At 34.4% G+C, this 14,316-nt stretch overlaps 1 protein-coding gene across 1 annotated transcript; it reads left to right on the top strand.

Annotated features, from left to right (window-relative positions):
- The first annotated feature begins 859 nt into the window (after positions 1 to 859).
- fam210ab (family with sequence similarity 210 member Ab) lies at positions 860 to 7,372 on the top strand. Its single transcript, XM_073846699.1, has 4 exons — positions 860 to 956; positions 2,896 to 3,320; positions 4,575 to 4,686; positions 5,382 to 7,372. The coding sequence occupies exons 2-4, from the start codon at positions 2,917 to 2,919 to the stop codon at positions 5,700 to 5,702; spliced, it is 837 nt and encodes a 278-aa protein (XP_073702800.1). The 5' UTR covers positions 860 to 956; positions 2,896 to 2,916; the 3' UTR covers positions 5,703 to 7,372.
- The last annotated feature ends 6,944 nt before the right edge of the window (positions 7,373 to 14,316 follow it).

The following is a 14,316-nucleotide window of genomic DNA, read 5'->3' as shown; positions in this document are numbered from 1 at the left end:
GAATTAACAAGGGCTTGTGGAAAAATACTACCAAAATGAACAAAACTGCCCAATAAATTCAAGACAAAGGGGCAAGAAATGCCCCTGCACAATTAAAGAATGTATTACGGCCGTCGCGATTAAAATAACGTGAAAATGGATGCAAAGTGTCAATTCCTTATACGCAATCAAATGCGTTTCGGTTGAATTTAGGAATGCATTATCCAATCAGAGGCGCTTAGATTAGTCAGCGCTAAAAACACCGAAGCTGTTGATTGATTGCGATTGCGCACGCTCGCGAATTCATAAACAACACAGTGAAGATACGATGTAAATAAAATATTAATTTCATATCTTCAGTAATTATAATGCGAGTTTTTGCATAACTTGCGCTAGACTAGACTAGCATCATGGACAGAAATGTTTTTTTTTTCTGTGAAGCCAGAATGTGACAAGCTCAAAACACAACCACAAAACAAAAACGTTTTCTATATCGAGATTTAAAATCATTATCACATTATGAAAAACAATAATATACAATAATGATTTCTGTCATAATAATATAGGCCTATAAACTCCTTTGACATGTAGCTATAATTTAGATTGATTAAAACTGATTAAAGTAATTGGGTACTTAAAGACAACATAAAAGTCATTAAAGACAACATAGTATGGTGATTATAATACTGTGATTTTAAAAATTGCCCTCACAAATGTAAAAAAAAATCTCTTGGGAATCAAATCAAATATTGCCCCTGGAAAAGTTAATTTCTGACCCTGTTGGAAGTTTAAATGCTTGAGCATAAACTGGGCTAACTCATGCTTACCCCAAATGACTACACTTCCCATAATGCCGCGCGCAGCAGCTCCATGTGGATGTGTCTGGAGAACGTGCGCGTACATGACATGTGTCTGGTGAGGTATGGAGCGCTGCGAGGACTCTCCCTAAACCCACAGCAGACCTTCGAGAGGTGAATGTAAGTTTCCAACTATTTTGAACTGTTTCTCCTGGCTGATACGTTCGGTGTTGTTTCAGTTGTTCTGGCTGTGTGACTGATTCTATCGGAGTGGCGAAGCAGTGTGTGTTGAAGTGTGTGTTGAAGTTTAGATCAGGGCCATGTTAACTTGAGCTCTACTGAATTTAGTTCTGCAAACGTCTGTCTGTCCTCTACAACAACCCCAATGTCAGACATAAACACCAACATATAGCGATAATGATTGAGGTTGGGAGCAGACTGATGTTAATTCAGAAAAACAACATGCCAGGAATTTAGCCTTGAACTTCTGGTGGATTAAATGTGTTGAAACTCTTGTGACCGAATAAATCTCTGTAACTTAAACTAAACAAAGCACACATTTAGTTTTTTTTTTTCAGCTAAGATGTTTGGTCTTTTGCTTGAAAGGTGGGAAACATGTCAAAATTGTGTTGAAAGCTTTTTACATTTAAAGGACCGTAGAAAGTTTAAGGGAATAATCTGACCACTGCAAAAATTATAAACAGAAATAAATAGTCAAATTTGGCTGACTGGTTGAAACTAAACGAATTAATCTCCTAATTAGAGTACTTTGTCTTTAACCTGATCAGTCTGGTGGTTGACAGAAAGCCATGACTCTTATCTAACCCGACCAATGGCATGCGTTTATCATGCTGAACCTTTGTGACTTTTGAATCATTACTAATGTCTAACTAACAATAATAATATATAGTTAACTTTAAAACTTACAATAGCAGGTTTTAAGTTGCATTTCAGTAACCTTATAATGCTTAGTACTTAAAACATAGTAATTTAAAAAAATTGTTTAGCACGAAAATAAAAATAATTGTATTAAATAATATATATATATATATATATATATATATATATATATATGTATGTGTGTGTGTGTGTGTGTGTGTGTATGTATGTATGTATGTAAAATTGTATCATAAAATAATAAAATTTGTAAAATAATTTGATTATCATAAAATCATTCTACAATTTTCAAATTGTAATAATACATGTGTGTAAAAATGTTTAAAATAAAATTGTTAAAATTATTTAATTATCATAAAATCATTCTACATTTTTCAAATTGTAATATACACGTAAAAATGTACTTATATATATTTTTTTAAGTATTTAAATATGATAAAAACATTTTACAATTTTCAAATAGTATTAAATAATACATATGTAAAATTGTGTTTATAAAATAAAATTAATTGGTTAAAGTATTTGATTATTATAAAAGCATTCTACAATTTTCAAACAGTATTGGTAAAAATATTTATTATAAAATTATTCTACAATTTTCAAATTGTATTAAATAATATATGTAAAATTGTGTTTGAAATAAAATATTTCAAGAAATGTACAATTTTATATTTGTATTTTAATTGTAGTTTTAGCCCAACTTGTACTCAAAAAATAAAATTAGTAAAATTATTAGATTTTTATAAAATCATTTTACAATTTTCAAATTGAATTTCCAAAATATACATGTAAATTGCATTTATAAAATAAAATTAATTGGTAAAGTTATTTTGTTATTATAAAACCATTCTACAATTTTCAAATAGTTTTAAATAATATTTATGTAAATTGTGTTTGTAATAAATAATTGATAAAATGGTTATTATAAAATCATTCTATAATTTTTAAATTGTATTAAATAATATATGTAAAACTGCATTTGAAGTAAAATATTGTACATAATTCATACTTTTATATTTGTAAATTCTTTGTATTTGTAGCCCAACTTGTACTTAAAAAAATGTAAAATTATTTGATTATAATTTTTAAAAATTAAAAAAAAAAAAAAAAAAAAATTGTATTTGTATTTCATATATGTGTGTGTGTGTGTGTGTGTGTGTAATTAAGTAATTTGTAATGTTAAGGGTTTTTTTTTTGACAGTAACCTCTTTGGTCTGTCCAGGTCCTGTAGGTGGGGGAGGAGATGCAGCGGCTGTGGGCTCCAGTCACGGTGCAGCGCGTGGTCCTGCTGCGCTCTGCGTACCTGGGTCACACCTGGGCTGTGCGTGAGCTTCCTGTGACCGTCCGGACCTCACGCTGCTTCAGTTGCACTAATGTCATCAGAACAAAGGAGAGCCACAAAACGTCCACGGAGGGAGAAACGCCATTAAAACCTCCCCACAGTCTAGCAGGGGCTGAGGGTCTTTATAAGGATGAAGCAGGGTTTGACCCTCAGAATAAGGGTGAAGTCGACCCTCTGCAGGACACGTCTATCGGGCTCTTTCAGAGATTTAAAAAGACATTCAAACAGTATGGCAAAGTCATGGTGCCTGTGCACATCGTCACGTCCACAGTGTGGTTTGGGAGCTTTTATTATGCTGCAATGAAGTAAGTGAACATCAACATAGTAACACATACCCTCTGACAATAAAAACAATGACAAGAGCCAAGTTCTATTTTAAAATTCTATTTTAAAATCTGTCTTTGTTTCGACTTGTCCAGCTGCTCAGTTCTTGTGTTTTTTTATATTAGATTTAATTAAGAAATTATAGTTATTTTTAGTTTTGCATTTTTGTGATAAACTTTTGGAAGCACGAAACCTAAAAGACCACATTCCTTTATTAAATGGACAGTTAATTGGGGATAATTCTGCTGATAATTAATGTAATGGTACATGTAATGGTCTAAATTAATACTTTGGTCTAAATTTTTTTCAGTTAATAGTCAATAGATGGCTGATATTAAAATTATACACATTTTTTTTTCAAAAAAAAAAAAACAGTAAAAACTTGAATATATTTTAAAATGTAATTTATTCCTGTGATTTCAACACTGAATTTTTAGCATCATTTACTCCAGTCACATTACATTATCCTTCAGAAATCATTCTAACATTCTGATTTGCTGTTAAAAAACAAAAAAATTATTATTGTTGAAAACTGAGTAGAATTTTTTTTTCAAGTTTCTTTGAAAAGAAAGTTCAGAAGAACAGCATTTATCTGAAATAGAAATTCTTTGTAAAATTATTAAATGTCTTTATCATTGCTGTTGATCAATTTAAAGCATCCTTGATAAATAAAAGTATTTTTATAATTTCTTTCCCCCAAAAAAACAACAACATTTTATTTCAGATAAATGCTGATCTTTGCATCTTTCTATTTATCAAAGAATCCTGAAAAAATATACTCAACTGTTTTAAATATTGATAATAATATAAAAATGCTTCTTGAACATTTTAAATAGTAAAAATATAAAATTGTACTGTTTTTGCTGTACTTTGTATCAAAAATGCAGGCTTGGTGAGCAGAAGAGACTTCTTTAAAAAACATTAAAAATCTTACTGTTCAAAAACTTTTGACCGGTAATGTACAAGTGTTTAATTAAGTAAACTATATGAATTGAAGTGTTTTTGCTTAAAAGATCAAAACATACAGACTAAGCGCACTAAAATAAAGGTGAGGCTGGGAGGAAGGTTGAGTTTTACCAGATAAAGTCCGTCTGAGCTTCAGCAGGTCAGACAAGCTTTAGCAGCGTCATCTGGACAATCAACTACTGCTGTACAAACAACACTCGAAGGTTACAAAAGCAAATCATCGCTCTTTTGTAAAAAAACACAAGTGACATGTTCTGTGTTTTCTGCAGAGGGGTGAATCTGGTCCCGTTTTTGGAGTTCATTGGTTTACCGGATTGGATAGTGGGAATTTTGCGAGATTCCCAGGGTGGCCATGCACTCACAGCCTATGCAATGTATAAGGTATATAAACAAAAGCCTAAGATTATTTCAACCTGATCTCATGACGAAAAACATACCTATGGGAACTTTTTGCAAGACGCAAAATATGTAGCACCGTGTACGTTTCATGACACATTCGATGTGAAATGTCCACTGAGTGGCCCCAAACCCCAAACGAACAGATGAACGTACATATGGTATGTTTTGTGAGACATTGGTTTTGTATGTGTCACCGCAGTTCTGACTTGAAATGTCCGTTGAGTGGCACTATAACTCTAATGCTCTGTGACGTTTAAAAACAATGTACCATCTGCCCTACACCTATACCTACCCAATAGTATGAACAAAATTGCATTTTTCGATTCCCATCTTTCAGCTCTTTCATCATGAGTCATGTTTTTCATGGGATTCGTACCCAAGGATTCCGCATCCATCCAGTCCAATTCCATGTCAGCTAAGCTACCAAGCAAGCTTGTTACATCCAGAAAGCGAAACATATGGAGCTGTAATTATAACTGTGTACGGAAACAATTACAAGTGCTCGCTGTTTTACCACCTCTAGTGTTTATATCTGTTGGAAACTGCAGTGATATGTACTTATTGGTACGCATTTAGCGACTTACGTTTTCATCATGAGATCATGTAGGATTATTTGACATGGATTTACAATATATAAGTGATTTATATCAATAATTTCTTTGTCTATCTGGTCACAGCTCGCTACTCCTGCACGATACACCGTTACACTGGGCGGCACGTCCCTGTCTGTACAGTACCTCCGCAAACAAGGATACCTCTCCACACCTCCGCTCGTTAAAGAGTACCTTCAAGACAAAATGGAGGAGACCAGGGAACGGCTGACTGAAAAAATGGAGGAGACGAAAGGGAGGTTTTCAGAGAAGATGGAGGAAACCAAAGAAATGCTCTCAGGACGAATGGGGGAGACCAAAGATCGCTTTTCTGAGACGAAAGACAAGTTTTCAGAGAAACTGCAGGAGACAAAAGACAAAATGGCTTTCCGTAAGAAAGCCGACTAGGCTGCAAGAAGAGAAGAGAAATGTCACTAAAAACTCATAAGTGTACCATTGAATGTTTCACACGATCAATAATTGCTGTCACAAGGTATTTGGTGTTGACTTAAAAGGATAGTTCAACTGAAAATGATTAACCTTTTTGTGTTGAACACAAAAGATAATTTGAAAAATGTTTTTGTCCATATAATGCAAGTCAGTCAAGTCCAGAACAACATTGGACCCTATTGACTTTCATTCCATTGACAAAAAAAGTTTTTTTTGTTCATACAGGTTTGAAACGACATGAGGGTAAGTAAATGAAGACAGAATTTTCATTGTCGGGTGAACTATCTCTTTAAGGTACTGAATGTTCATATACAAGAACTCATGTCGAAATTGTTTCCATGTACTTACAGGATAGTTTACCCAAAAAAGAAAATTACCCCATGATTTACTGACCCTCAAGCCATCCTAGGTGTACATGACTTTCTTTCAGACGAACACAATCAGAGTTATATTTAAAAAAAAAAAAAAAGTCCAGGCTCTTCCAAGCTTTATAATGGCAGTGAATGGCAGTTGAAATTTCGAAGACCAAAAAAGTATGTCCATGCATCCTTAACAGTGCCTCACATGGCTCTACGGTGTTAATAAAGGTGTTCTGAAGTGAATTGATAAGTTTTTGTAAGAAAAATATCCATATTTAAAACTTTATAAACCATACTCTCTAGCTTTTGCTAACTGTCGTACGCGCATACACAAAAACAGTGGTATTTCAGCGGATGACAGAAGAGAGAAGTACAGAGGAAAGTGCAAAACAACACACTAGTCACGAATTACTAGTACAAAATGAGGATTTGTAAAGAAAAATAAGGGAGGCTTTCAGTAAGTGCCAAGAGGAGACTGGTTTTCCTTTGCTTTTAAACAAAACTTGGTTCTTGTGAAACTAGCCTATTCTTTCCAGATCTTGAATGAAGTGTTAATCTCTCAAACACTTCAGAAGGCCTTTATTAACCCCCGGAGCTGTGTAGAGCACTTTTTATGATTGATGGACGCACTTTATTGGACTTCAAAAACTCACCACTCATTCACTGCTGTTATAAAGCTTGGAAGAGCCAGGACATTTTGTAATATAACTCCAATTGTATTTGTCTTAAAGAAGAAAGTCATATACACCAAGTAAGGCTTGAAAGTGAGTAAATCTCAGAATAATTTTCATTTTTGGGTGAACTTTCTCTTTAAATCTGTAAGTTGAGTGTTTCGGAGAAAATCAAACTTGAGCTAGCAATAATACTAGAATTACATTAAGCCAAAATCATTAAGTGTGTTTGTGTTTTACTTCAGTTGTTATCCTTGATAACCAAGTGATAGTTAAATATCAGTATTTATTTGATACTGAATGCGTTTCACTTGTTTTTAAATCATGTATGTGTTTGTGTTTGAGTTCTTGTGCATATTGCCTACAGTCATCTAGACTGTACATTGTCTTGAATTGCACTGTGTGTGTTTATGGAGAACCTGTACTGCATAATAACGACAATTGGGTAATAAAGACAATTGATAGCCCACGTTTTAGCTCACTCAGAATGCATTACTGTACTGAAGCTGCTAGTTTTGTAATCTAAACTCAAATCACCTCAATATGCCAATGTTCTTTGAGAGGATAATAAAATGGTTGATCTGAAAACATACTGGATATTATTTCAATATCTAAAATGAAAATTAAAGCATTAGACACATTAACTGGTACTTTTAGTTTATTAGTTTAACTGCAGTTGGACAACAGCAGAAGTACAAGCATAAAAGTTTGACTATAACAGTGACTAGAGCATGTTTTGATTACTTTTTCTGAGAAAAAAAGCATTATAGTAACAGACCTTATGCTTTAAACCTATTACTTAACACCACAATGATTTAAATAAAACAAATATGTACATGTGCGTGTGAAAATAAAATGTCCACACACATGAACATACGGAGTAACATGAGCTGGGGGGAAATTTAGAGTGTAAAAGGCCTGATCTAATGTCTGTTTTTAGACACTCTTTAAGCATCAGAGTAAAACAAGTCGAAACCTTTTCAGTTTTGTTAGTTCTCTGTGCTTGTGCAAGAAAAGAAAAGCTTCAAAAGCATCTCGGTGCATTGCTCAAAATGTCACAACTGCTGTTAGTCAGGTGCTTGTAGTCAAAATGGCATCGCTATGTACATTATCTTCAGGTATATAACTATAGACATGCGAATACAAGCTAATGTACAGTGGAGCACCAGCACATAAATATCTGCAATTTAAAATCATTTTTTGCTCCTATACACCACATACACAAGAATGTCTGAAATACAGTATATAACAAAAATAAGAATGTTAAAACTACATCTCTCATTTGGTTCATTATTAAACTTGCAAAGACAGGAAGCACAACACAGGGTGGCATGAAAAATCATGTACATGTCGGGATTCAAATGAACACCATTGTTTTAAACAAGACTGTCGTTTCACGATCCCTCAGCGTTTGTGTCGGTGAGTGGGAGTCTGGCACTGGTAACTACATATTTCATGTTTCCATACACTTGATTCCAATTCAGAACTTTAACTAGTTAACATGGTTTTCTACAGAAGCCTGTTTCCACCATAAATGTAACTGTGACTTTCTTTCTCAGAACTGCGAGATATAACGTTACATCTTGCAATTATGTCATTTTTTCACTTCATTCTGAGGGAACTGACAACGCACCGACAGACAAGGCAGAGCAAGTTACTTTTGGTATGAAATAAAGTATCTCAGCTTTAAAATTTTGTCGAAATTCAAACAAATACCTTTTTCGCCGTACTGCCTCAGTTCGCTGTAGCGTCTCAGTTTAAACGGCATGTTAACCGAGCTTATCTTCCTCTTTACTAGTTATAACTTGAAATAAATATGAATGAATGTCAGAAGGTAACGTTATCTTGTTTCAACTGAGCAAAGACGTCTCACCACTTTCGAGTTTAAGCCCACCGATGAAATGCTGCGTTCCAGGCAGGTTTTTTTAACTGGTAAATCACCACTTCAAACCACGACTTAGTAGCGTTCCAGGCAAGTCACGCCAAATTGCATGGGCACATTTATGAATTACTATTATTTTTATATTATTATTAATTTGATTGCAACGTTATATTGTCTTAAGCTCTATTTTTCCACCGTGTGCCACTTGCATAAACACCGCACCCATTAGGGCTGACTTTGTTGTTTCGCGGGCTATGTTACGTCAGAACTCGTAACTGGGAGTACATCGATCTAGTACGAGTTCACGAGTGGGAAGTCACGGGTTTGACTGCCGTTTCAGTGGACTTTCACTGGAAGAAGGTCGGAAAAACACGAGTTAGGCCGCGTTCACACTTGGCGTCTTTTTTCAAACTGCCAGCGTCTGTTTTACATTCTAATCCTATGGAGTAAACCGTCTTTTCAAAAAAGCCCTTGCGCTTTTTTTAAACGCCACCGCCGTCGTCTTTTTTTGCAGCTCAGAGCGTCTTTTTAAGTTGAAAAAAGTTGAACTTTTTTTAAGAAAACGCCCTACATCAAGCGCTTTTTTGACAGCTGACCAATGACAAGCGAGTAGCGGGACCTATCGTTTCCATAACAACAAAAACAACAAGAAAAAACGGAGAAGTTGCCGGTAGATAAACTTATCGTACTAGTTTCGGAGCACAAGGAGTTGTATGATATGAGTAAACAACTCTATCGTAATATACATCACAAAGAGGCTCTTTCTCGACATTTCTTCACCACACAGCACTATGCTACTGTTGCAGCTGTTGTTATAGCAACAAAAGACGCACTCGGCTGCTTTTTGTAACAGAAGGCTGCCAGCTTTTTTTTTTTTTTTTTTACTAAAAAAACGCCCTAGTCAACTTTTTCTTGTGAAAAAAGATGCCAAGTGTGAACACGGCCTTACAGGTTGTCTGGAACGCGGCATAACTCTCCTGTGTAGTTTGTTTGTCGGACAAAATGGCAGATTTCGGCGTTATCATTGGTCAGATCGCCTGTCAATCAAACTCCTGGCTTTCTTCCCTCACAGTCAGGAAAAGAGTCAGAATTGCGATATATAAACTCATATTTTTCCTCATAATTACAGGTTCTTGCAGTTTTTTTTTAAAATCCCTTTTCTAGCTTAAAAAAAAAATATTTCTTGACCGAACATAACTTGACCTTTCTTAGAATTATTATTATTTTTTTGCAATTTTATATTAGCAATTGACTACAGACAGCTTGATTGACAGGCTATGTGACCAATCATAACACAGAATCCACCATTTTGTCCGTCAAACAAATGAGACCAGAGAGTAGACTAACTTTGGTGGACTTTAACTTGAAAAATTTTGTGTTAACACCTTTCCCTGGTTGAAATAAAATACGTTCTGATGTTCATTCATGTATTTTTTGTGCTTTAAGTAAAGAAGAAAAGATGATTGGTTCAGGTGCCAATTGATGTAATAAGGCAATACAGTGATCTGTCATGACATATTAAAGAGCCACAATTCTATTGTTAGAATTTCTTTAAAAATTACCATTTTAAAGCTGATTCAAAGCTTGTTTTATACCAGAAGTAACATTAATTGACCCTTTGCAAAAACCAGCTCTCACACTACACATCATGTTTTCAGTGAAAAACACACTGCGGAGTGAAGAAGAAACTGACAACACGTGGACAGACAAGACAGAGCAGGTTACTTCTGGTATGAAACGAGGTCTCAGCTTTAAAATGTCATTTTTTAAGGAAATTTAAACAAATACCGTTTTGTGGCTCTTCGATGTGTCGTAAGAGACTGTATTGCCTTATTAAATCACTCCACACTTGAACCAATCGTCTTTTCTATTTAGGCTACTTAAAGCACGAAATAAACATTAAATGAACATCAGAACGTATTTCATTTCAACCACAGAAAGACGTCAATGCACACAATTTTTTATGTTTAAGTCCACCTAAGTTTATAAAGGTGCTTCAAAAGGTTCTTCACAGTGATGCCATAGAAGAACCATTTTTGGTTCCACAAAGAACCGTTCAGTCAAAGGTTCCTTAAAGAACCATCTCTTTCTTACCTTTTTATAACCTGAAGAACTTTCTTTTGCCACAAAGAACCTTTTGTGAAACAGAAAGGTTCTTCAGATGTTAAACATTCTTTATGGAACAATTTAGACAAAAAAAAGGTTCTTCTATAGCATCGTGAAGCACCTTTATTTTTAAGAGTGTCCTCCCCTGATTTTGTTTGTTGGACAAAATGTCAGATTCAGCATTCTGATTGGTCAGATTGCATGTCAATCAGAATTACAAAATAAAAAGTCGCAATTACCCTATTAATTTTTCATCTTCTGGTGGAAACAGGCTTTCATAGTTTTCTGATTAATAACTAGTTAAATAAATTTGTGTGTGCATGTGTGTATAAATGTGCCTTTTGTTGTTGGGGCAGTGTTTAAAGCAACATCCTAATCCAGAACGCCATTTCATTCTTTCTCAACCAAGATGTTACTCAATAAAACTCTACAAAATGCTCTGTAAGTTCAGTATTACGCATCCTTCTGATAATGAATTTCCTTGTTTGCCAAAATAATAATAACAATAATAATAAAATAAAAAAGCACATTTGAACTGTAGGCATTTACAAATCCGTTGCCACCATGTTAAAATCTTTATATCAGCTATAAATTGTTACATTATTAACAATGTCTTTTTTTCTGTGGTTTCTACCCATTGGGTAGGATATGTGCATACAGACTAACTTTATTTACAGCACCTTACAAATAAACGATTAAAAAAAAAAAACATTACACAGAAGAAGAAAGCACCATTGGAAGTGAGGCACAGCTAAGGTGGGAACTTTTAGAGTGCAAGTGGGTTCCTACGTCGCTCAAAAACAACAACACGATCGATAGGCACCGATTCAGCTCGCGAGTAACATGCAAACTCCTTGGACAGTAGAAAACGTCAGAAAGCTCTTCCTTTGAGACAGAAACAACTTGTGGAGAACAAAAGGGAGCGTTGGTGCAAGGATGAAGGACGGACAGACAGGCAAAACAAAAAGTGCAGCAGATGAGAAGCAGCATAGCAGCAGCAGCAACAGCAGCAACAGCGGGAGCAGCAAACTGACTAATGGAAGCGTTGAAGACGGCCAGTGAAAAGAACAGATGGACAGGTAACAGGGAAAGGGCTCTTCAATCGAATGCAGTGACATTGTGCTCTCGCTCTTTGTAGCCTTGGAAAATCTCAGCAGATGGTCTGAGAGAAACACCTCAGGCTCTGCAAAGTGCTTAAGAAGTTGTGAGCTTTTAAAGCCTGTGCTTGAAAGACAAGAGCATATCTAGACAGCATTCAAGCAACTCTATCTAGCTGAGCTGATGGAATTCTAGGATTCAATTTGTCATTTTGTTGGGAATTCAGTTAGAAAAGTGATTGGATTCTGGAGTTATAGTTTTAGAATCTGATTGTGAGAGGATTCTAGAATTCTACAATCTAGCCTACAATTCCTGGCAAAAAATTATGGAATAAATGTACATTTTTATATAATAATATTTTTTTAATAATGTTATTGTGTTGTTATTATATGTTCATATGTGACCCTGGACCACAAAACCAGCCATGAAATTGAGATTTATAAATAAGATACGTAAGCTACAACTATTTGAAAATCTGGAATCTGATTGTGCAAATAAAAAAATCTAAATATTGAGAAAATTGCCTTTAAAATTGTCCAAATTAAGTTCTTTTCCATGCATATTACTAATCAAAAATTAAGTTTTGATATTTTTACAGTAAGAAATATCTTCATGGAACATGATCTTTACTTAATATCCTAATGTTTTTTGTCATAATTTTGACCCATACAATGTTTTTTGGCTGTTGTTACAGATATATCCATGCTACTTAAGACTTTGGTTTTGTGGTCCAGGGTCACATATTGTTTTCCGCATTAAATACAGGGGGAAAAAATGATTTTTTTCTTTAGGAAAGACATACCAACTCCATGCCATTGCCAATAAACATTCCAGAAATTGATGGTGGAAAAAAAAAAAGATTTCATTCTGCTATTTATGAAAAACGGAACCAGATTAATAGAGAATATTGTTTTTCATTAGTTTTTCATTTTCAAAGCCAGATAAAGTACTAGTTGTTTTTGTTTGTTGTTGATGATTCCATAATTTTTCCTATACTTAATCTGAAAACAATCTCATTAATAAATAAATAAAATAATAATAATTTGTTTGAGTTTGTTTCACGAAAGCAGAATGCTCAGCTATTAAACAAAAATATTTTTTTTGATTTGTTTATTAGCTACAATATATATATATATATAATGTGTCAACGTCCTCTAAGTATAGTTATTACATAATTTTTGCCAGGGGTTGAAACTAGGATTTAAAAATTCCAAATCAAGTCCAGCTGTTGTGGTTCTACTATTCTAAATATAGAAGAGGAGAGTGTTTGTTTAGTCTAATAGTCTAATAGTCACATAGGCATAATTTCTGTCCACAAAGAAAAAAAAAAAAAAATCCCACCATGAGCATAGAAAAAAATACAAATAAAGCCAACTAACACAGACATGAAATAAAAGCATTCAAACACATTTTGATTGGCTGACTCTAACATTCTGAGTACAAATAGAGTAGCTTATAAAGGTGAGTGTGTTGCTTTTGAAAACTCTTTTGACCATAATCCCCTTCAAACTAATTTAAACTTATAAGTACATATATATAAAATAAAATAAAAAAATCACCATGGCCTTTTCACAAGTCCATCTGTCCTTGACAGATTGAGTGGTGACTAAAAATTGGGGCTCAGTCTTCAGTCTCCTTATTAAAGGGATGTGTGTGCACTAACTGGTAAGAGTCTTTGGGCTTTCTTCTAGATTCTCTCTACCCCTGGACCAGATTCAAGAGCAACATCCTTTATCTGGGCCTAAATGTGATCGTGATTGTGATCAATTACACCCAAGCTTAAAGTGAATGCAGAGAGCTGCTCTGAAGAGTACGGATCTTGGATTTCCTGACTGTATGTCTACGTGGCAAATAAGAGGAACACATATGGACAGGAAGAGAAAGTTCAGTGTTCAGGACTGGTGCACGCTGGGCAGGAGCTGGTGTCAGGGTCGGGCTCACTCTGGCCGGCGTCAGAGTGAAAGCAAAGGCAACAGGACAGAGGATTGCTGGGTAAAAATAGGGATATTCAAAAATGCCCATCACATTAGCCCTTGACTTCACCACATTTGAAACCTGATTAGTTATCGTTGGGGACTAGATTATACAACATGCAAAACATGGTTTTGAAATCCTTCGAACACACTGGCATTTTGATTAGAAGATTATGCCAATGAATGTCTAAGTTATGGTATTGGCTGTAAGGAGGAAAATGTGAGCAGGTAGTGACTGATGGGTTATGTAAAAAAACTAAAATAAAAAATACTACAATATAGAACTGGATTATTTTATAGGATCGTTCTGTTTATCAGTTTTGACTCAAAAAACGAAAGTGCAAAAGGCATGAAATGGTGAACTTAAAATTGATTTTTTTGACTCCAATGAGGAAATATATATAAAGTTTATTTAATTATATTTAGAATAATATAATAGTTTCTTTAAGGAAAATAACATTATCAAGGTTTATATGCTTTTTA

This window comes from Garra rufa, chromosome 9 (genome assembly GCF_049309525.1).
Source record: "Garra rufa chromosome 9, GarRuf1.0, whole genome shotgun sequence".
In the NCBI taxonomy this organism is placed as follows: Eukaryota; Metazoa; Chordata; class Actinopteri; order Cypriniformes; family Cyprinidae; genus Garra; species Garra rufa.
The sequence above is the reverse complement of the archived record's forward strand: the minus strand, read 5'-3'. Positions and strand labels throughout refer to the sequence as shown.